A 21,734-nucleotide genomic window follows, 5' to 3' on the forward strand; every position below is an offset into this window, starting at 1 on the left:
AGGGTTTCCCTGTGGTTTTGGAGCCTGTCCTGGAACTAGCTCTTGTAGACCAGGCTGGTCTCGAACTCACAGAGATCCGCCTACCTCTGCCTCCCGAGTGCTGGGATTAAAGGCGTGTGCCACCACCACCCAGCTCTCTGATTTTTCAAGATAGAGTTTCTCTGTGTTACAGCTGTGGCTGTCCTGGCACTCACTTTATTGACCAGGCTGGCCTCGAACTCACAGAGATCCTCCTACCTCTGTTTCCTTAGTGCTAGGATTAAAGGTGTGTACCACCACCACTCAGCTCTTTTGTATTTCTTTTCCCTCCTCACCTCCTGGATATTATCTGTGACTTTTTATATTGGGTTTGTGATTCTGCTGAGTCCAGTAAGCTAATAAAATTCCTAATTTAGATATTGAATGTTTTAATAGATTATAATTCTCAACTGAATTGCATTTTAACCATTTTCTATCTCTATGAGGAAATACTTATATGTGTATATTTGTGTGTGCATGTGTTTACTGTGTGTGCTGCTTGCATACATATGTGCATGGGTGCACGTGCTCTTGAATGAATGCACACAGAGGCAACAGGATGGATGTCGGGTACCTAGTTGTATGACATTCCATACTTTCTCCTTGAGACAAGTCTCTCACTGAACCTGGAGACAGGCTGAAGGCCAGCAAGCCCCAGCAGTCCTGTCTCTGTTCTCCACACAATACTGGGATTGTTGGTGTACGTGGCCACACCCAACTTTTTACATCAGTGCTGGGTACCAAAATTCAGGTTCTCATGCATATACAACACATCTCTTACCCACAAACTGTCTCTCTAGACTCATTTTTTAAAAGGCAAGGTTTCACATTGTCCAGGCTTCCTGTCGCCTTGTTATGCCGCTGAGGATGACTTTGGACTTCTAGTTCTTCTACTTCCCGGATGTGAGGATTGCCAATGTGTGCCCTCACACCTGGCAAGAAAAACGTTTTTAAAAAACTTAATTTTTCCTTTATGTGCATTGGTGTTTTGCCTCCATGTATGCATGAGGATGCCAAATATCATGGAACTGGAGTTATGGACAGCTGTAAGCTGCCATGAGGGTGCTGGGAATTGAACCCATTTCCTCTGGAAGAACAATCAGTGCTCTTAACTAAAGAACAATCCTTCCAGCCCCAAGAAAAACATTTTAAGATACTAACCCTATTGATGATTTTCAGTGTGTTGATCCCAATTACTTTTGCAGGTTCTGTTCTACTAACTCTAATATCTCGTTCATCTCCAGGCCTGCTTTTACATCTGATTTATCTGATTTATCTCGCTCATCTCCAGGATTTTACATCTGATTTATCTCTATGACTGTTACTTTTCCATGTCTTCCAACAAGTGTCGCCATTTTGGCACATCCCTGACACTGTGAAGGCAGAGTCATTACATCTCTAAAGAATAGTTTCCTTCTGGGTCTGGCTGGGTTTTAGAACGACTCTGTTTCACCCTCATTACTCTGAAGTCCTTGTTTATGGTAGCTGTTGTGGGTTCTGCAGCAGCCTTTTCAGCCTCTGGCCAAATGCCCACCCCACTCATCAAGGTGAGCTGTTACCAGGGAGGGAGACCCCCAGGGAAAGGCTGACCAAGGCTCCCACCTGCGTTTCTGTCTCCAGCATTCCACTCCCGCACTGTGTGCTTGTTTAGTGCACAGAGTTGCTGACCCTGCAAGGCTAAGTGTAGCGTCAACTTCCCCTCCATGTCTGGAACTAACATTTCAAAGGGCTTTTTCTAGAAGATTCCAGCGGGATCCATCATTGTTGTTTTGTTGACAGACTGCCACAAGATTGTGGGTACCTGAACGTTCTGTCCATAGTTAACTAATTCTCAGCCATGCCACAAATCCTCCTGTGTCTCTGGAACATTAAGGGTGGAGTATGTGTCAAGCCTAGAATGTCTTAATTGCCTTCTCCACACCAACTCTCAGACTGCCCCTGAGAATGACTTGAGGCTGGAGTAGCTGTCACTCTGACTTTCTCAGCTCCAGTTCAGCTAGTCCCTCCCTACCCTCTGCTGTCTAGGCTGCACCTGGGCCACCACCAGGCTCTCCATCTGGTCAGCATTTTTGGTCCCATCTCTCTTTTCACCCTCAACCCTCAAGGGCTCGTCCCTGCTCTCACCACCTGACTAAGCCCTTCCAGGAGCTGCTTTTAGGAAAATGAGCCCCACTCCAAAGCACCATGGCCTTCCTCACCTCCCACACACCCTGCAGAACAGCAAGCAACATTTGCTGTTGGGGGAGTGTCATCTATCCAATCTGGAGAGTCACTGGAAGAAGACAGATGGTGTGAGCGCCCTCTATTGTCAGTGAGAAGCACTGGGTGCCAGGTGCCCGTCCTAGGAACTGGTTAATTCAGATGGAAGCAGCCACAGTTGTGAGGGACCCACCACGGTGGGTGGTGTGCCCTGAGTGGCAGGCAGCCCTGGTGGCCATTTGGGGGTATAAATGGAGGAAGATTCTCAGTACGGCAGTCAGGGATGGATCATGTCTACTGTCAGCTGTGGCAGGGAAACAGGGGAGGTGCCCCTAAGCTCTACCTCTGTGTCTGAGGGTGAGGATCTGCCAGTTGACGGGGTTGACAGGGCCACAAGAAGTTCTGATGCAGAGCTGTTCGGGTCACATGAGGGGAAGCAACACAATGAGCATGCTCTCTGAGTCAGGATATGAGGCACTGTAAGCTCGGGACAAGCATCCTCCTGACCACCCCTTCCTGGAAACGCACAGTCCCAGGGAACCCCTCTGTGGTTTCCAGATAATGTCTATAACTGAGAATTCGAAGCAGTGGCAAGAGACTGGCAAAGGCAGGAGGAGTCCTGGCGGTAACCAGCAGGCTCCGGCATGATCCTGAATGTCAGCCTCCCATCCCAGGAGTACACTGTTTTGTGTGTCCATGCTGATTCTGGTGCAGAGCGGATGGGGTCAGGAGAGGGCATGTGCCGGTGTGTGGTATCAGGATGCTGCCACAGGCATCTAGGAGAGGCAACAGCTTAGATGACCTGTTCCTCCAGGTTTCGTGGGACTTACCAGGGTTAGTGGTGGGGACATGCTCAAGAAATCCCTTGGTCTAGACTCACAGGAATGTTACTTGTCAGATGTGGGGATGTGTGTGGACCCAAAAGAAGGTAGCCTTCCCTATGGACCCAAAAGCTACGTGGCAGAAGGGGAGAGAGGGAAGGAGGGAGGGGTGGAAGGAGGGGCAGCAATGGCCCAAGACCCCCAGCCTCCAGCCCCTAATGACACAAGCCATACTTAACACCCTCTCACAGAAAGGGAGGGACATTTGTAGGCACCAGTGTACCTGTGGGCAGGAACCCTGTGTTGTTTGCGGTGGTGTCCTGGGCCATCTTTCTCTTTGAGGTTCAGTACATACAGAAGTGCCTGCCAGGAGTGAGGGGCCATCCTGCTAGGCAGAGCACCCTAATCTGGGAGGGGCCTGGCATACTACAGATACACGCTCTCCTCCCATGTAGATCAATCCCAGCATGATTAGGAGACAAAAGGTTTAGGCAAGTTCATCTTAAAACATTGAGTGAGTGCTGGACGTGGTGGCTCACGCCTTTAATCCCAGCGTTTGGGAGGTAGAGGCAGGTCGATCTCTGTGAGTTTGAGGCCAGTGTGGTCTACAAAGCAAGTTCCAGGACAGCCAGAGATGTTGCATAGAGAAACTCTGACTTGAAAACAAAACAAAACAAACAAGCATCATTGAGTGAGAAAACCACAGACTTGGGAGACCTGGTCACCCATCTCTATATGGGCATCCTGTGCCTCTTGACCTCAAAGACAGGGCTGCCTTCACTCTGACCAGATGCTCAGGCAACCACCTCATGCTTGCACAGAGCTCTTCTGTTCAGAGTCCCAGAGGAGACGATTAATGGATGGCTGGATGAGAACCTAGCCTCAGAACCTAGCTGCTTCCATAAGGTTTTATTGTTACCAGCTCAGCCGTTCTGCTTCCCTGATCGACCACGTTGTCCGTTCAGCACCATGGTGTGCACCACGGAACAGGAATTGAGCCAGCAAGGGTTTCTTTTTTTCTTGTTCTGCCTATGGCTTGCCTGGAATTTGTGGTCTAGGTTAATTACATATCTGTCTGTGTTTCCAGCTAACTTCAGCAAAGACTGGCTTATTGGTATTTTTAAACCTTAAACAGCAAGCAAAGCTGTTTTTGGAAATCTGTTTTTGAATTGGGTTGCTCCCCTCAGCGTCGTCCTGTTACACGCCTAGTGCTAGTTATGATACAGCACCCAGGTCTCTCCTTCCCCTCCCCATGTCAGGTCACCCTCAGGCAGAGCACGCACCCACTTAGGCAGCCTAAGTGAGAGACCCAGGATACAGGCAGCGCCCATGTCCCAAAGGGCTTCTTGCTGCCAGAATTAGGTTGATCACAAAGCACACTGCCCTTTGGGGAAGGTGGGAGGGCCACCACTAGCCCAGCAGGATCCAGGGGCTATGGCAGGTTAGATATGGTGGGTGTGGCCCTCTGAAGCCTGCTTTGTCCCTCTGCCCCCACTGAAAGCCTTAGACTTCAACAAGATCCACAGGAAGTATATGCAACCTGGAAGTGCATGGCTGTGCAGTGTTCAGCTTTTGGTTACACCTCAGAGTCACCTCCTACCTTCCAAAGAAGAGTCCTGTGCCCTTAGCAGCAGATGTGGATATGCCCACCATAATGTAGGAAGCAAGGACTGCAGGTCTTTCAAGCCTGCCCAGTGATGCCCATTGTCATGGGCATGTACAGCAAGGGATGGGGGGGGGTTCTTGGTAGGCCACCCTGACTGTCAGTGCAAGGACACATGTTGTCTGGGGCCTGTAGAAGGGACTCCTCACTGGGACCAGCCCAGGGTGAGACAGGTGGATTTGGGTGGCCCAGGGCTGGGGTATTGTCCAGCATGGATGCCCAGCTCTTATCCAGAATGTCTGCTTTTGCTTCTGGTCTCAGAGCCCAAGACGCTCGCTGGTGGGGCTCCCATCCCAGGGACTTTTTCCTCCTAATGCCACTCTGCCTGTTTCTATGGTAACTGCAGATCTGTACCCTGCCTGCGCATGTGATTGTGTTCTGTTCTCCTTGTAGATGGAGGAGATAAGATTTAAAGACAGAGCAGTCTTCGTGCTGGAAAGAGAGTTAGGGGTTCAAGCCGGGCATGCCCAGAGACTGCAGCTCCAGAAAGAGGCTCTAGATGAGCAACTTTCCCAGGCCAAAGAGGCTGAGCGGCACCCAGGCAGCCCCAGACGGGAACTTCCTTATGCAAGCGGTGCAGGAGACGCCTCAGACCACTCAGGAAGCCCTGTAAGCACCCCCAGGTCGCGTCTCAGCCATCCCCGAGTCGCAGGCACAGAGTGCCACGTAGCCATATGACCCAATGCAGCAGCTCCATGTATCCAGCTAGCTCCTCCTGCCCCAGACACTGTACAGCCAGCCCCTACTTTCCTGACTGGCTGGGAGGGCTGATACATTGTCTCCATCATCAGCCCAGCAGAAGCACTGCTCTTATTGCCTCCTGGGCCCCAGGTTGCTAAAGGTCACTTGCCAATCATGCCCTGCCCTTGGTTGGTGGGGAGAATCCACTCCAAGCATGAACTGCTTCCCTTCCCTTCCATCCCCCTGTGCACGGGCTCCAACTCCCCCTCCCCCATGTCTCTCTGGCTTGGCCCCTCTTGTTATGGTTGCTAGAGCTAGCATCACCAGTCACCGCCCACCTGCTTTTCATGTGACCATGACATTCTCTGCTCCTTCTCAGGCTGCTAGTGACCCTGTGGGGCAGCCAGCAAGTGCATAACTGTGAGCGTGTTCATTTTGTCTCCATGCCTCATTCAGACTCTCTGTGGTGGCTGCAGTACCCTGGGAGACCCTCAATGCTATCCCTCTAAGTCTTCGGTCCCCAGCCTCTCCTGCACCTGTTGAATGAGGAATTGAGCCATATCCAGCACCTTCCTGGACGTTCTTTCCTTTGATTCAGGGACAAAAGTTTAAACTGATTCTGCCTTGGGCCATTGACTTTGGAGAACATTATTTATGATCTTGTTACAAGTGACTTACTTGAGTTAGAACCAACTCCCTGGATGCCCTGGTTCTGTACAGACCACTGTAATAACTCTAGATTCCAAACATGCATTAGAATGTTTTCATTCTTTTTTTTTTTTTTAACATTTCCGTAGTTCCAAAAGTGAGTTTTAGAAACTCAATTTGAAGGGGCACACTTCCTGGGAAAACAATTCTAGAAAGTCTACAAGGAATGCCATCCTTTGAGGGTGACTTGTTGCTTGGCAGGGCAGGCCCGTCTGGAAGGCACAGCTGGGCAGCGGCCTAGAGGAAGCATGCAGCTGGTCCTCCCTCACACTCGGCTGGTCCTCCCTCACACTCGGGCTCCCACACTTGCTCGCCTTCACCCGCCACATTTGCACATTGCAGACATCTCTGCTTTCCCATCTTGCTGGGTTCAGTGAGTGCATGAGCTCCGGGCTAAGTGCCTCTGCCAGGAGGGCCCTGTGGCAGCCATTGGGAAGCAAAGGCAGTCACAATGCAGAAGTGCCTTGGTCTCCAGCTGGGGTGGGGATTGCCAAGGTTTGCACCTAGGACCAGTTATTTGCAGTTGATTTTTGTTTTAGGAACAGCAGTTGGACGAAAAGGATGCCAGGCGCTTCCAACTTAAAATCGCTGAGTTAAGCGCCATCATTCGTAAACTGGAAGACCGCAATGCCTTGCTGTCGGAAGAAAGGAATGAGCTGGTGAGTGGCTGGTAGGGGGCTTTGTATTCCGTGGGTTAGGGCTGCAGTCTGGGGCGAGGTGGCAGTATCCATAAGATTCCTTATGAAAACGAGGAGTGATGGTATCAGGGACAGGCTTTCCCCAAGGCTTCTTGGTCATGCTATAATAAAGCTTCATAACAAAAACGTGTGGTGGGCCATATCACACCCCTACTTACAGGCAAACAGAGTATTGGCTCTGCCCTGCTGGTCTTCACCTTTCTCTCCATCTCCATGGAGCTGAGTTCCATCCCTGAGATATCCCTGGCTCACCTGGGTGTGGAGTGGGCAGGGAGTGGTGGGACTCTATCTGCAGCTTGAGTCCAACTTTCCATTTTGTGCTCTGTACCTGTAAGCTCTGCACCTACAGGTTCTGAATCTAGAGATGCTGTATCTCTAGGCTCTGTATCCATAGAAACCCTCACGTACATATCCTGCACGTATTGACAGGCTCCACACCTACCGGTTTCATATGTGTCTGTGAATCCAGTCATGGATCAAAAATGCTTTTCAAAAATTTCATTCATCCTGCACAGTATCTCTCTCTCTCTCTCTCTCTCTCTCTCTCTCTCTCTCTCTCTCTCATCTCTCTATCTCTCTCTGCTTTGTTTCCCAAACAGTACTATCTATGAACTAACTATATTTACTCTGTAACTGGATTATTATGAACAACCCTGCAGTGTCCAGTACACCAGGACTGTGATAGTCTCCGGGAAACTACCATGCCACTTTATACAATGAACTGTATACACCTGTAGCTTGGGGACCCTCAGCATCTCCATGTGCCCTGCCCCAAGCCCTCCGAGGCATGGAGCTCCGACTGGTCAGTGCGCCGTCTTTCTATGTCGTGTAAAAGCTCATGTTATGTAATAAATATTGTTTCAGCTAAAGCGGTTGAGAGAAGCTGAAAGTCAGTACAAGCCGCTGCTGGATAAAAACAAGCGTCTGACCCGGAAGAACGAAGACTTGTCTCACACTCTGCGGCGCATAGAGAGCAAGTTGAAGTTTGTTACTCAGGAGAACATAGAAATGGTAAGCGCTGCTAGGTCTGCAGAAACAGCCGTCTGGGCAGAGCTAGGCAGCGTCTCATCTCCTCTGTCCTCTAACCCCAGAGGCTCGGGCAAGCCGCAAAGAGCCCTGAAAGTCCTGTGCACATGGTAGCAAGAGGTCCTGTGTATAGAGAGACAGGACTTCCAGGCCTGCTGGGGAGCTCCAAGCCAGGTGTCAGGGTAAACTCCACTCTTGCTTCTACCACTAAGCCAGACTGCAGAGTGGTGAGTGCTGTCTGTTCCTTCGTGCCCTGGAAGTCCCAGGGGCCATGAGGCAGGTTAGGTTAAGTGACTTCAGTAGAATGTCACGGAGGCGTGACATTAACCCTTCCAGTCAAATAGCCCATCTCCTCAGATCCTAACCCCACGGAAAAGCACAGATAGTTCAGGTGGTGTGTCTGGGCTATCTGGGAAGCTGTCTGGGCCCTGATGCACGACCAAGATATAGGCCTGGGTTTCCCCAATGCTCTGCTGCAGGCTGCTCCAAGCCCAAGCCAAACAGTCCTTGCCCACACCAAGGAAACCTGGACTGTTACTCAGGCTGGTAGGAAGGTCCTCCATTCTTACCCACCATGCTTGGCGTTTCAGAGGCAGAAAGCCGGAATCATCCGGAGACCCAGCTCCTTAAACGACCTTGATCAAAGTCAAGATGAGAGAGAGATCGACTTCCTGAAGCTCCAGATTGTGGAGCAGCAGAATCTCATTGATGAACTTTCCAAGGTGAGCATGCTGCACCCCTCTGCTGCCCTGTGCCCTCTGGAGCCAAGCCCACCTCTCCCCTGTGCCCTCTGGAACCATGTCCCTCTGCTATCGGGTGCACCCACTGGAGCTATGCTCCCCTGACACTGCACCCCTCTAGAGCTGTACCCCTGCTCGACCGCATGTCCTCTGCTCCCATGTCCTCTGTCTACACCCTAGCCTGTAGCCCCCAGTCCTCTGTTGCCACACCCCTGTCTGCTGCATATTCTCTATTCTCTGTGCCCCCTGCCTCATCTCTCTAGGGTAGAACTGAGGGCAAGGGAAAGCAGTGATGCATTGATGGGGTCTCCTCAGATGCCCCCATCACAACACTACTTAAGGTGACCTTCTTTAAACAGTTTTCTGCCTCTGAATCTTCTAAAACTGGGGACCTCAGGACCCAGGCCAGCAGCACCACCCCTGTTGCTAACAAGCCATGATAGGCAGGAAGCTTAAGAACACTCCATCTATTCACTCAAGGTTTCGGAGGCCAGGGACACGAGTCCGAAATCAAAGAGCGGGTGGCTGTACCCTGTGCATACACTCTGGCTGAGACCACTTCTTCCCCTGAGCAGCCCTGTGGGCTCCAGCATTCCCTGCTGTGGCCCTGTCTTTCCACTCAGTACCACCATGGCTTCCTCCTCTTCTGTTTCCTGTAGGACCCTTCCCACTGGGTTCAGGACCCATCCTAATCTAGTATGGCCTCCTCACAGCATCTTTGTTAATTACGCCTTCAAAGACCCTGTCTGGAAACCAGGTTCCATGCACAGGTTTAGTGGATAGAGCAGGGGACAGCTTTTGGGGGCTGCCACGTTAGTGGTTCCCTTTCTCTGTCCCTGTGTGAGCCCCCACATCCCAGCATGGGTGTGTAAGGAGCGCTTCACGAAACCCTCCACCCTTTCTTAAAGAGTTCCTTCTGCTTCCTGCCGGGGTCCTGACTGAGTCCAGCATGAGGCTATTTCACAATGAGCTGCCTCTAGTCACTCTGTGTCCTTTGGGAGGTAGCAGCAGAACAGTGGCACTGATTTCTGTCTCTGGCCTATCTTGTAATGACCAAACCTACCCCATGAAACTACACAGGAAGATCCCTCCCCTGACTCCCCAGACTGAGGGTGCTCTCACCGAGGCCTTACTTTGCTGGTCCTGCTGAGGACCTGAGTTCTTTTCTCATTCAATCTTAACAACGATGACTGATGAGAGAAATAGGGGAAGGTTGAAATCCTGGTTGCCTACCGGTACATATCATGACAGTTTCTGAAAGGCCTCTTTCTCCTGCTTTGCAGGAATAAGAGGATATCCACTATGAACAAACACTCCTGGTATTCTGGAAGGTTCTGGAAATCTTTAGAAAATAGCCCTCAGGAAAGGAGGAGAAAGAGTGTTAGGGCCCAAACATCCCTCAGGGGAGTGAGCGTGTGGCCCTTAGGCCTCTATCAGCCATTTAACTCTGAGATTAGAGTTTAGAGATCCCGGGGGCCATTCTCTCTGGCCTCTGTAGAGCAAGGTCTTCCCTGTTCACTGTGTGACATCGTGTTCTCTTCCCCTAGACCCTGGAGACAGCAGGCTATGTGAAGAGTGTGTTGGTAAGTACTGGCTGGCACTGCCTTGCTTGCTGTTCGTTCCCCTTGCCCCATGTAGCTGCAAGGACCCATTCTGTGCCCATGGCCCTTTGTAGTCTAGATAGAAGACTGTAGCAGTCTTGAATGGGTTTATCATAACACTCCCTGACCAAAGCATGCAGTGACCTGGGAGCCAGTTCTTGGGTCATATAGGAATGGGTGCCCCAGGTGACACAGCACCAGCTCCAGTACATAGAAAAATCTTCTGTGTACTCCCTAAAGGCCAGAACCAAGAGACCATCTCTGCCACCCCTCCCTACCAGTTTCTCCCAACTAACATGAAAGACTATGTTGGCTAGGCCTCTTCACCCTCATGACAGTGAAAACACAGGGGCTCAGGGTTATTTCCCAACAGGGAAGTGGGCACTGGTCTGTATGGTGTCTCAGGAACCACTTCTCCATAAGGACCCCTTTATGAACAAAAGGGGCCTGGACCATCCATCTTCATCGAATGTCCAGTTTTCCACAAGCCCAGGGCCCACCTACATGGGGGCTTGCTTGCCTCAGACTGACCGAGGATGGCTAGTGTGTATGATCTCCTTAACAAGTCTTCATGCCCAGCACCACCTTCTGCAAGATGCGGTGCAAACCTAGGCCTGGGCACTTTGCCAGACAGCCGTTCAGCTATTCAAACAGACCTCTCCACCTGGCTTTTGCAGGAGCGTGATAAGCTGTTGCGGTATCGGAAACAAAGAAAGAAAATGGCGAAACTCCCCAAGGTAAAAGAAGGGGAGGGCGCAGGCATAAAACGCAAGCATCTAAAACCTGTGTAAGAAGGTGAAGTTCTTCCTTTGCACATGAAAATTTCACTAAAAAGCATTAGTCTGGAATAACTCACGTAGGACTCAAAACAAGGCCTCTGTTTAAATTTAAAAATTTTTAAATTTTGTCAGGCCAAACCTACCTCAGAGAGAATGACCCTGTTTATCTAAGGGTTGCGGGGTCATAGTTGGAAGTGTGTGCCAGGGATTTTGTGTTGTTTTGTTTGTGGCCCTGGCTAGTTTTAGAATTTTCATTCATCCTTTGAGAATTCCATACATCGGAATATATGGAATACAATGTATTTTGATCATATCAACCCCCTGCTCCCTCCTCCAGCTCCTCCCCCATCCCTCTCCCCATTCACAGACTACACTGATAGACTCAGTGGGTTATAAAGAGGCCCTGGCTGTCTTTACAGCTCAAACTCCAAGGCAGTGTTAAGTTCAGTGTCAGAAATGCCAATCATTCAGGTAAAATATGAGACAGAAACTCAGGCTCTGACTGAGGAGTGGACAGGCGGGCTCACAGTTGTGAAGACAGACAGACTGTTTCCCTGAGTTGACGATTGGCGAGTTCACAAGGCCAGTGGTCAGTGTGCACCCGGCGGTGTGTACAGCCAGCTGAGTTCAACAGTCAGGTCATTGGACACACCTGGGACCTGTTCCACCAGGACATCCCTACTCTAGTCTCAGTGTTCAAAAGAAGGGAAGTCAGGCTCCAAAGGCCTGGAGGCTAAGAGACCTGGGGCCAGACAGCAGACACCAGGGTGTGGTGAGCGCTGACCGCCGGCCAGTGAAAAGCTGGATCGCAAGGGGGCTGGTGGGTTGTCAGCAGTGGGACAGCGGGAGCTGAAGCCAAGAGGGAGGTGGAGTGGGCGACAGTGAAGGTCAGAGAAAGGACAATGACAGGGAGAGCCCCGGCTGCCTGTGCGGCGCGTGTTTAGTAATCAGAGATCAGAGGGGCTGAGGTCTGATGAAATTGCCTCATGTTTGTCTTCATTTGGCTTGCTTGTTTTCTGTACATCCATATGGAGAAGCCTGGGAAAGACTGGGGTACACAAAAAAGGTTGGGGTACAGAGAAATCCTTCTTCTGAAAGGGCAGGCCTCCACTAAGCAAGTGTTTGGGGGTTGTTCAACTAGAAAGGTGGGGTAGCGGTCAGCTCTCTGGAGGAAAGCCCAGACCTCTGCTAGGCAGGAGGAAGGTGTGAGATCTGGGTACTTGGGAAGGGACACAGCCGAAGGGCTAAAAAAATGGAGACTGGGGACACCTGGAGTTCCTAGTCCCAGGGACTTTCCTGGAAAGCTCTGGAAGAGGGACCAGTAGAGAGACCCAAGGCCACAGTGGCCAACCACTACTTCAGAATCAGTTAAGGAAGGAGGGGATCCTGAATGTGACCAAAAGAAGATGGGAGCCTTCTGGACCTAAAGCCTAGATGTACAAAGCTAAGGATCTGGAAGGAAGAGCTTCTCAAACTATCTGGTAGCGGCCCCGGCTTTGCTTGGTTTCCAGTCCAATCTGTCAAGGGTAGATATTTGTGAGAGTACAGCAGAGATGTGTGGCCACAGAGTGAGTGCCCAGCAGTGTGGAACTCACTGTCCATCCTGTATGAGTTCAACAGGCACGAAAGTCAGGTCCAGGAACCGCTTATCCAAGGACTTCTCCATGGTCCACTTCCCCATCTACGCTCCATCATCCTTCCTCCAGGATAACCAAGCTGGCTAATAATGCCCAGACCTTCACCTTGGCCTGTAGGAGACCAGTCCCAGTGCTTCTTGAAGGACAGCAGCAAAACATAGAAGGGGGTGAATTGTATTGGAGTTGGGGAACAGCTACTCACCTGTGACCTCCATACCGGGGCAACAGGAAGAAGAAGCAGAAGGAGGCCTAGGGCTGCCAGCCATGCCTGGCCTGGGCTTGCACTAATGCATTGTTGGGTTTGCACTAATGCATTGCATTTGGGTCAGAAGCCGGTTGTTGTGGAGACCTTCTTTGGCTATGATGAAGAAGCTTCCTTGGAATCCGATGGCTCTTCCATTTCTTATCAAACCGACAGGACAGACCAGACCCCATGCACCCCTGAAGATGACCTGGAAGAGGTAACTTGGGTCTCTACAGAGTTCTTTGACTAGCCAGCCTTTGGGGGTCAGTGAGGCACTTAGTCAGGTGGGCAAGGGATAGGGTGGAGCTCTCACGCGAAGGCTGCTCCCTTTGGATCTGGCTCGCCCCTGGCGGTCCCCCTGTTAGCACAGTGAGGAGCATCATTTGCAGTGCTTGGGAGTGTGGCTGCTGAGGGCTACTCCTTGCCTCCAGTGTCTGCTCATGCTTCTGCCCTCCATGCAGCCTGAGCCCCTTATAGGGTTGCGGAGGGTTCTCCACTCTCTTAAAAGGCTTCCCAGGAAGGTCTAAACCTCCAAGCAAGAGGCCAGCACTGATCAGGGCACACCTGAGCCTCAGTGCACTGAGCAGAGCCATTTCATGTATGAAAACAAACCGCTAGCTGTCCTAGCTGGCTAGCCCCTCCAGCCAGAATGATGGCCACCTCAAGTCCAGCAAACCATTTCAGCTCCCAGACCTGAAAATCAGGATTTATCCTTATAGGGACTGCTCTAGGGAGGCCAGCCTCTGTGGACAGGAAGTGTGGTTCACAGTCTTGACCGGGTTCAGTGGCAAGGCTGTTATGCATGGCCTTCCTTGATAGATGCTGGAATGTGGCCTAAGCGATCATAACACATCCACCCCATCAGCCTTAGGTGGGGGACAGGGTGGGAGGATGGACTCGGCCATTCCTAGATACAGCCTGCTCAAAGTGACAGCCGACCCCCTTGCATCTGCTCTCTAGCTGTGGCAGCAGGTGACATTGTAGCTAGCAGTACATACCCAGGGGTGAGCCAGAGGTCAGTGGTCTTGGCACAGGCCTGGGGGTAGGCTGTACCTTTCCCAAGCTCAGTGTACTTTTCATGACACTTTTCTGCTAGCAGATTGGGGGGGGGGCTCATCTTTCATAAAGAGCCCTCGGGGTCAGGGCAAATAGGAGTTCTAACTGAGCCCCTGGTCACTGGCTACCAACCAATGAGGCTTATCCTGGCTTCATCACGGACAGTTCATCCTTCACCCCAGGAATCAAGGGGCACCTCCCAGGAAAAGCCCCCTCTGAGCAGTCCTGGGTCCCAAGTAGTACCCCTCCCCAGAGGCTGCAGAGTCGCTCTGGCATGCTTCTTAGACTAGTCATTGTACCTGGCTTGGAAAAGAAGAGCCCAGCTGTTTGGGGGTGCTGCCATGTGGCACCCAGGTTAACATCATACCTCTCTTTGCACATGTGGTGCCTGTGCGGTGCCCACGTGCTTCTCTAGGGTATGGCCAAGGAAGAGACGGAGCTGAGGTTCCGGCAGCTGACCATGGAGTACCAGGCATTGCAGCGAGCTTATGCCTTGCTGCAGGAACAAGTCGGCGGGACACTGGATGCAGAGCGAGAAGTTAAGGTCTAAATGACTTCTACTCTGCGACGTTCGGGCTCCCACTCAGCTCCTCCCCGCTTGTCCCCTACTGGAACACTCCACTTGCTCAAACTTTTGAGCTAAGCCTCTTCAATCCCACAGTGACTGGGTCCTGGGTGTTAGCACTAAAGCCGTTAAAAGCCAGGGCTATGGAACCTGAGGCTGGGTCCGTTTGAACTAGAAATAGAACTGGCATGGATGGTGGCAGTTCTGCTTCTCTGGACATGTCCCATCACTCAGCAGCATCTAGGCAACCCTGACCACCAAGGCTGGGTGGGGGTGGGGGGCACTATCTGCCGGCTACTGGAGGGCACCAAGTCTCAGGCAGGGACACAGGAAAGGGGATCCTCCTCACTGCTTTCCAGGAGCAGCTGCCTTAGAATTGTGGCTGGAGCTGTGAGTAGGGAGACAGACTGTGGGATGGTGGGGCTCTCCTGAGCAGAAAGCTGTGAGGTCTTGGTCCTGGTTGGCCACACTCTCCCTATTCACCCTGCAGGGCAAGAGGTGATTCTGCAGCTTAGGGTTTTGGCAACACCATGTGACTCTTTATCAATTTACTGGACTGAGGCAGAGTGCTCTGCAGCCTGTCTCTCTGAGTATGTCTGTCTGTCTGGGCTGTAGAGAAAATTTGATGTATTCTTCCTCCTTTCTTACAGACCCGTGAGCAGCTGCAAGCAGAAATCCAGAGAGCACAGACCTGGGTGGAAGACCTGGAAAAGGCATTGGCTGAGCAGGGGCAGGTGAGTTCCTTGTGGGGTTAGTATCCTCTATCTGTACTGGGGGTTCCTGGGAGAGGCATGGCCCTCAGTGGTTTCCAAGTTTCCTGTTCAAGAAGGATGGAGAGGGTGAACACATACCTGTACAGGACTTATTCACTGCACTCTGCAAAGCTGAGCAGGGATAGTGTTTGGAAGTCTCTAGTATCCAGAAGGAATGCCTACCAAACTGTTAAGTGAGGCAAGAATCTGCCTACCCATGGAACAAGGCATCTTATTGGCTTCGCCACCATTCCTCTGAGCCAGGGCAGAACTTCAGGTCCTATGTACCCTCACCACAGACATCAGAGGCAAAAGTCCCCAGCTGCCCCTGGCTTAGCCCCTGACCTGGGTTTCTGGGGACCCATCATCTCCCTGGAATCAAATGGCTCAAGGTGTTATCACTCCTTCTCATACCACAACACCACTGCCAGAATCTTCAATCCCTTGGAAGGATCTGTCCCCAGTGGCCATGCTCCCTTGGTCCTGTCCAGCCCCAAATGCCAACAGCTAGTTGGACAGGCAGGAAGATATTCCATGATCAGCATCCCAGAATTCAGTGCTGTGGAACCTGTTGTCTCTTGACACACAGAACCCACCCACTCACCTCCACTTCCCTGGCCACCATGCATGTAAGCCTGCATCAATGGTGTTCATATATACATTCATCAATGTGCAGCTTTCTCAGGCCAAGATGTGGTCCTGGCCCAGTCATCACAGCTGGGTCATATCCCAGGCGGCTGCTATTCTGTTGTTCATGTTAAAAGAAAAGTGCCAGGGAAGAGGGATGAGAACATAGTGTCCCAAGCCCCCACCCCTAACCCAGAAGCTGTCTCCAATTGATAACCATTTGTAAAAAAAAAAAATAGTTTTCTCCAATAGAGTTTCACTGGGCATACAAACCACTCTTAAGGACAGGTTGAATGCCCAGCAGTTGATGTTCAACACAAAGCAAAGCCAATGTTATTGTTGAAGGGTTTTGGTCTTATAATGCTTTTTTTTATATAATGTATTTTTTTCTTTAATTTTTTTTTTACCTTATAGGTCTTTTGTTTGTATATTGTGGTTTCTGGTTTTGTGTTTTTATAGGACTTATGTGTGTGAAAATGTGTGTCTGTATGTGTGTGTGTGTCTGTCTGTCTACATATCTATATGTGTTTCCTGTAGCATGTTTCATGCCTGCATTTCAATTTCATTTTCAAGGATATGAAGTGGATTGAGGAGAAGCAAGCGCTGTACCGAAGGAACCAAGAGCTTGTAGAAAAGGTATGCCCTGCCTCCCAGCTGTGCATACATGTGGAGTATATGGTAGATTTTGTGGGCTGGTGGTAGACTTGGGCACGAGTTCCAGGCCTTTCTGTGGTTCACCCTGTAGCAGCCCAAGGCAGCCCACTTCCTGGAAGAGGAAGCCAGAGCTGCTTCTCCCAGGCCCAACAGAGCTGTGTCTGCAGGCATTGTGGTAACTCTCTGTTCTGATGGGTAAGAGTGGCTGGAGAAATTGCTGGAAACACCCTGGTCAGAAACTATGTGGGTTAGGAAACTTCTAGCAATGTTCACCATGAGACTGATTGTCCTCAGAGTACAGCCCACTTGAGAGTCCCCAGGTGAAGCTGGACTTTTGTTCCTGACTGTACCCCTCGAGTAGGGCAGTACCTAGTAGTATCTTCAGCTATGGGTTCTCTTGGTCTCTGATAACAAGAAATTTAAAAAAAAAAGTTCATTTCCCTGACTGTGACTTTATTAACTGTAATGTTTTATCTAATTAAAACAGGGGAGAAGAGCCATGCTATTCTTTGTAGAGTCTTAGGGGCTACCTGGTACCAACACACCTTCCCAAGGTGGGCCTAGATAGGAGAGCTGTGACTTCCATTTGTGGTACACACTAACACTCATGCACACACACACTTTTTTAAATTGATTTTATTGAGCTCTACATTTTTCTCTGCTCCCCTCCCTGCCTCTCCCTTCCCCTTCAGTCCTCCTTCAAGTTCCCCATGTTCCCAATTTATTCAGGAGATCTCGTCATTTTTTACTTCCCATGTAGATTAGATCTATGTAAGTCTCTCTTAGGGTCCTCATTGTTGTCTAAGTTCTCTGGGATTCTGATTTGTTTAAACCAGAAAAGAGCTGGTTTTCTTTGCTTTATGTTTAAAAACCACTTGTGAGTGAGTACATGTGATAATTGTCTTTCTGTGTCTGGGTTACCTCACTCAAAATGATGTTTTCTAGCTCCATCCATTTTCCTGAAAAATTCAAGATGTTGTTATTTTTTTTTTTTTTTGCTGTGTAGACTCCATTGTGTAAATGTACCACATTTTCTTTATCTATTCATCGGTTGAAGGGCATTTAGGTTGTTTCCAGGTTCTGGCTATGACAAACAATGCTGCTATGAACATAGTTGAGCACATGTCCTTGTGGTATGATTGATCATCCTTTGGATATATACACAAAAGTGGTATTACTGGGTCTTGAGGAAGGTTGTTTCCTAATTTTCTGAGAAATCATCACACTGACATCCAAAGGGGCTGTACCAGCTTGCATTCCCACCAGCAATGCAGAAGCGTTCCCTTTTCCCCACAACCTCTCCAGCATAAGTTGTCATCAGGGTTTTTGATCTTAGCCATTCTTACAGGTGAAAGATGGAATCTCAGAGTTGTTTTGATTTGCATTTCTCTGATGACTAAGGATGTCAAACATTTCCTTAAGTGTCTTTCAGCCATTTTAGATACCTCTGTTGAGAGTTCTCTGTTTAGGTCTGTACTCCATTTTTTTTATTGGATTATTTGTTCTTTTGGTGACCAATTTCTTGAGTTCTTTGTATATTTTGGAGATCAGACCTCTGTCTGATGCACACCCATACTTAAACACCTATGGGCACACCCGGATGCTCATGCCCATTTAAAAGTGGGTGCTCTCCAGGGAGCTGAAGAAATGACAGTATGGAAGGAGCTTGCCAAGCAGCTTAAGGACCTGAGTTTGGATCCCAGCACTCATGTAAAGCTGGGTCGAGTAGTGTGTGTCTATATTCTCAATCCTGGAAGGGCCTCTGGGCTTGTCGGCCAGCTGAATCAGTGAGTTCAAAATGTAAAGCTCTGTCTCAAAAAAACACAGTGGACAGTGGAGAGTGGTTGAAGGAGATGCTCTGTGTCCTTGTCTGGCATCCGTATGTATACATGTAGATGGCATATCACACACACGTATGAGCACACACGTGCACACACACATATACCTATGCTCTCCTCTGGATTTGATGAGCATAGTGTCCCAACGGGGCCCTGCAGCTGCCGAATGTTCAGGACTAGAACTAGCACTGTGGAAGGATCCACCTTGCTGCTCGAGCATCCTGAATATTAGACCATGCTTATGCATCTCTGAGTTCAGTGTTGGGAGAGATGGCTATAGCTGCCTCCTCCTCAGCGGGCATCCTGCGTTTATTCAGCTGCTGAGGATGTGAACCATGGGTCGCATGTGTTAGCCTTTGGTTTTGGTTTGTGATGCCAGTGATCAAACCCAGAGCCTTGTGCACGCTAGGCATGTGCCCTGCCGCTTAACACTGAGCTATATACCAGCCCCCGTGTGTTCACGCTCAGGGAGGCAGACCCCTACGTCAAGTTCATCCATTACTGGTGCTATCTAAACACTCCTGAGTTAACTGCATCAAATCTAGAATGTAGCCAGGCAACCGCACACCCATGTATTCCTCCCCTGTGCCATGGACCAGCCCCTGTGCCATGGACCAGCCTGAGCTCCGGGAACCGCACAGAGGACCCCTTGTCCTCAATAGCTTTCTTCCTTCTCTATCTCTGTGGAGCAGTTCTCTGGGCAGCGTCGTCGTACGGGGCAAGTGCCCTGTTCTCACAGAACCAAGCAGCTGTCCAGAAAGCCGGTCTATGCGTTCTCTGAAGGAATCAGACACCTTCTCACCTTATCTACTTCCTATTCTTCAGATAAAACAAATGGAGACGGAGGAGGCCCGGCTGAAACACGAGGTCCAGGATGCAAAGGACCAGAATGAACTGCTGGAATTCAGGATCCTGGAGCTTGAGGTAGGGAAGGCTATGGGGGTCGGGGGAGGGACACACAAGCTGGCGGGCCACAGGGACATGAGCTGGGATCCTCTTTTCAAACCTCTCAGCTCCTGGAATGAACAAAAACCCAAAGGCCCCCCGGGAAAGAGAAGAGGCCAGGTGGCTGTATCCCTCCCAGGAAGGATGGATGGGGCAAAGGCATAGAGTGAGGTCACTTGAGGTAGGGGTGAGGGGTGGCAAGCAAGAACCTAGCACTGTAAAGGGAAAGGAACGCAAACAAAAGGCCCAGGGCTCTATAGGTCCAGACCTATGACCTCAGCAAAGTGCGGTGGCTGCAGCTACCCCTGACGTGACCAGTGGCAGGGACAGTCCCCAGGCTCTGGTGCAGCCCAGCAGACATTCATTCTAGTCTGTAGAAGCCTCTTGGTGGAGGAGAGGTACCATACAGGGATCAGGTGCCCTTCAACTTTGCCCTACTGTCTCTGGTCTGCGCCCTCTGTTATGACCTATGGAGGAGGAGAGGCAAAGATCCTTGGGAGGTCAGGCTGGGTTAGGCATGTCACTATGCCACCTTTCACTGTGAGGACAGATGGGCAGTGTTGCTCACTAAGGCCAGAGGAAGTTATTACACAGGTGTGTCCTTGATGGACATTCCCACACATCCCTGCATCCTCCATCTCAATCCAGTAGGGGAGAGCCTGGTGGACTCTGCACAAAGTCCACCCACCCATCCACTTTCTGGGTCCCTGGAGGGCTATGAAGCTGACTGGCTGTCCCTCATGAGTCCTGGGCCCCTGTGTCATCCTCTGCACAAGGGCAATGAACCCCATCAATGGTCTCCTCCAGTGCCCATTTTGCCAGTCCCGTGGATGACTCTACCTGACATCTGTCCTCTAAGGCTCTTCAAGACCCCTGGGACTCGGGGATGAATGAGCAAGTGAAGAACCCTGGGATGGGTACCAGTAGGCCACATGGGCAAGGCTCCATAGAGCCAGCATCCTACCACGTGGGGCAGCAAGCACACAGGGACAATCTCCTGGGCAAGTCCGTGGAGGTTTCTGCCCAAGGACTCCCCCAGAGCTGGGTTTGGGGGAAACATCACCTTGACTCCCCAGTGGCTGGTCTCAGTCAGTGTGTACCAGCTCAGCACCAGGGAGGGAGGAGACAGGGTGAGAACAGCCCCACTACTGCCATGCCCAGCCTTCTGCTCTTTGTCTCAGGAGAGGGAGAGGAAGTCACCTGCCATCAACTTCCACCATACGCCTTTTGTGGATGGGAAGAGCCCCCTGCAGGTGTACTGTGAGGCCGAAGGTGTAACGGTAAGTCTCCCCTCTTCCACCTTGTCTGGCCCACCAAGCTGCCACTCACAGACCGCCCTGTCCCTCTGTCTGCCTCCTAGGACATCCTGGTCACGGAGCTGATGAAGAAGCTGGACATCCTGGGGGATAACGCCGTAAGTGTATGTCGCTCTCCTGACTTGTGCATGCCTCTTCATGCTGATCACCCCAGCCCAGCCCTCAGGCCCAGGGACCCCCACAAGCCCACCCCAGTCCCATCCTAGGCTACCCTGAACAGAAACCTTTCCTGAGGTGAAGAGCCTCCTTAGAAGAGCCCACTGCATTTGGGAAAATCTGATCTTGGCTTATTGTGGCTATACCTTTGGGGCCCAGTCACGTGTACTTAGCTTCTAGACTCTTTGGATCATAGCTCTTCTATGACCGCAGGGTATTGGTTTGGGGAAGCCTTGCTCCTAGGCAACCCAGGATTGTTAGGATTCTCAATTTTTTGATCTGGAGGTAGAAGCAGAGTCTATAGGTAATCTCCAAATTGCATTGGGAGAACAGTTCCAATTTCTGTAGCACACTCCTCAAAAGACTCCTAATCGTCAAGTGAACAGAGTCAAGGCAGCTCCTTCCACTACTCTTCCTAGCCTTCCTTCAGCCCATCCTTCGGCCCTCCGTCCACACTCTATACATACGTACACATATCTTCCCCTCTTTCATCCACGGTCTCTCCAGCCTCCCTTTGCCTGCCATCTACCCTCCAGTTCCTTGCCTATCGGTGGGGTTCTCTAAATTGTTGCTGCCTTTTAATCCAGGGCTGTCAGCAGTGGTTAGGCAGCAAGGGCCACACAGCCTTCTGTTCCCTCAGGCACTGACTCTTTCATAGCTATGAAGGGAATTTAACTAAATCTTTGTCCTTCTAAAGAATTCAAGATTCAAAGTTTGAGGTGAAATTTTGTTCCTCAGAGAGGCTGAATAGCAAGTAGCTCACCTCCTCTCCTCGCATCTCTCCAAAAGCCCTGGTACTTCTCCTCGCCCCTCCTTAAAAACCCTTCTCTGCGGATGTTGGTGGTGCACGCCTTTAATCCCAGCACTCAGGAGGCAGAGGCAGGCGGATCTCGAGACTAGCCTGATTTACAGAGTGAGTTCCAGGACAGGCTCCAAAAAGCTACAAAACAAAATGAAAAAACCAGAACAAACAAACAAAAAAACTCTTCTTCTCCTGGCTCCTCCCTACC

General features: G+C 50.6%; 1 protein-coding gene across 12 annotated transcripts in view; it reads left to right on the top strand.

Moving 5' to 3' along the window:
* Positions 1 to 21,734, top strand: part of Jakmip3 (Janus kinase and microtubule interacting protein 3) — a 133,610-nt gene that overhangs the window by 81,583 nt on the left and 30,293 nt on the right. For 2 of the 12 annotated variants that reach the window (XM_026781171.1, XM_026781170.1), the window contains exons 4-16: positions 5,095 to 5,310; positions 6,630 to 6,749; positions 7,653 to 7,799; positions 8,405 to 8,536; positions 10,102 to 10,137; positions 10,833 to 10,892; positions 12,901 to 13,032; positions 14,287 to 14,415; positions 15,087 to 15,170; positions 16,389 to 16,451; positions 19,133 to 19,231; positions 20,434 to 20,532; positions 20,613 to 20,672. In XM_026781171.1, coding sequence (XP_026636972.1) covers positions 5,095 to 5,310; positions 6,630 to 6,749; positions 7,653 to 7,799; positions 8,405 to 8,536; positions 10,102 to 10,137; positions 10,833 to 10,892; positions 12,901 to 13,032; positions 14,287 to 14,415; positions 15,087 to 15,170; positions 16,389 to 16,451; positions 19,133 to 19,231; positions 20,434 to 20,532; positions 20,613 to 20,672 — 1,377 coding nt within the window. The remainder of the gene's footprint in view (positions 1 to 5,094; positions 5,311 to 6,629; positions 6,750 to 7,652; positions 7,800 to 8,404; positions 8,537 to 10,101; positions 10,138 to 10,832; positions 10,893 to 12,900; positions 13,033 to 14,286; positions 14,416 to 15,086; positions 15,171 to 16,388; positions 16,452 to 19,132; positions 19,232 to 20,433; positions 20,533 to 20,612; positions 20,673 to 21,734) is intronic. The other 10 variants (XM_026781174.1, XM_026781173.1, XM_026781172.1 and 7 more) reach the window with 10 other exon arrangements.

This window comes from Microtus ochrogaster, chromosome 8, assembly GCF_000317375.1.
Source record: "Microtus ochrogaster isolate Prairie Vole_2 chromosome 8, MicOch1.0, whole genome shotgun sequence".
NCBI classification, from domain to species: domain Eukaryota; kingdom Metazoa; phylum Chordata; class Mammalia; order Rodentia; family Cricetidae; genus Microtus; species Microtus ochrogaster.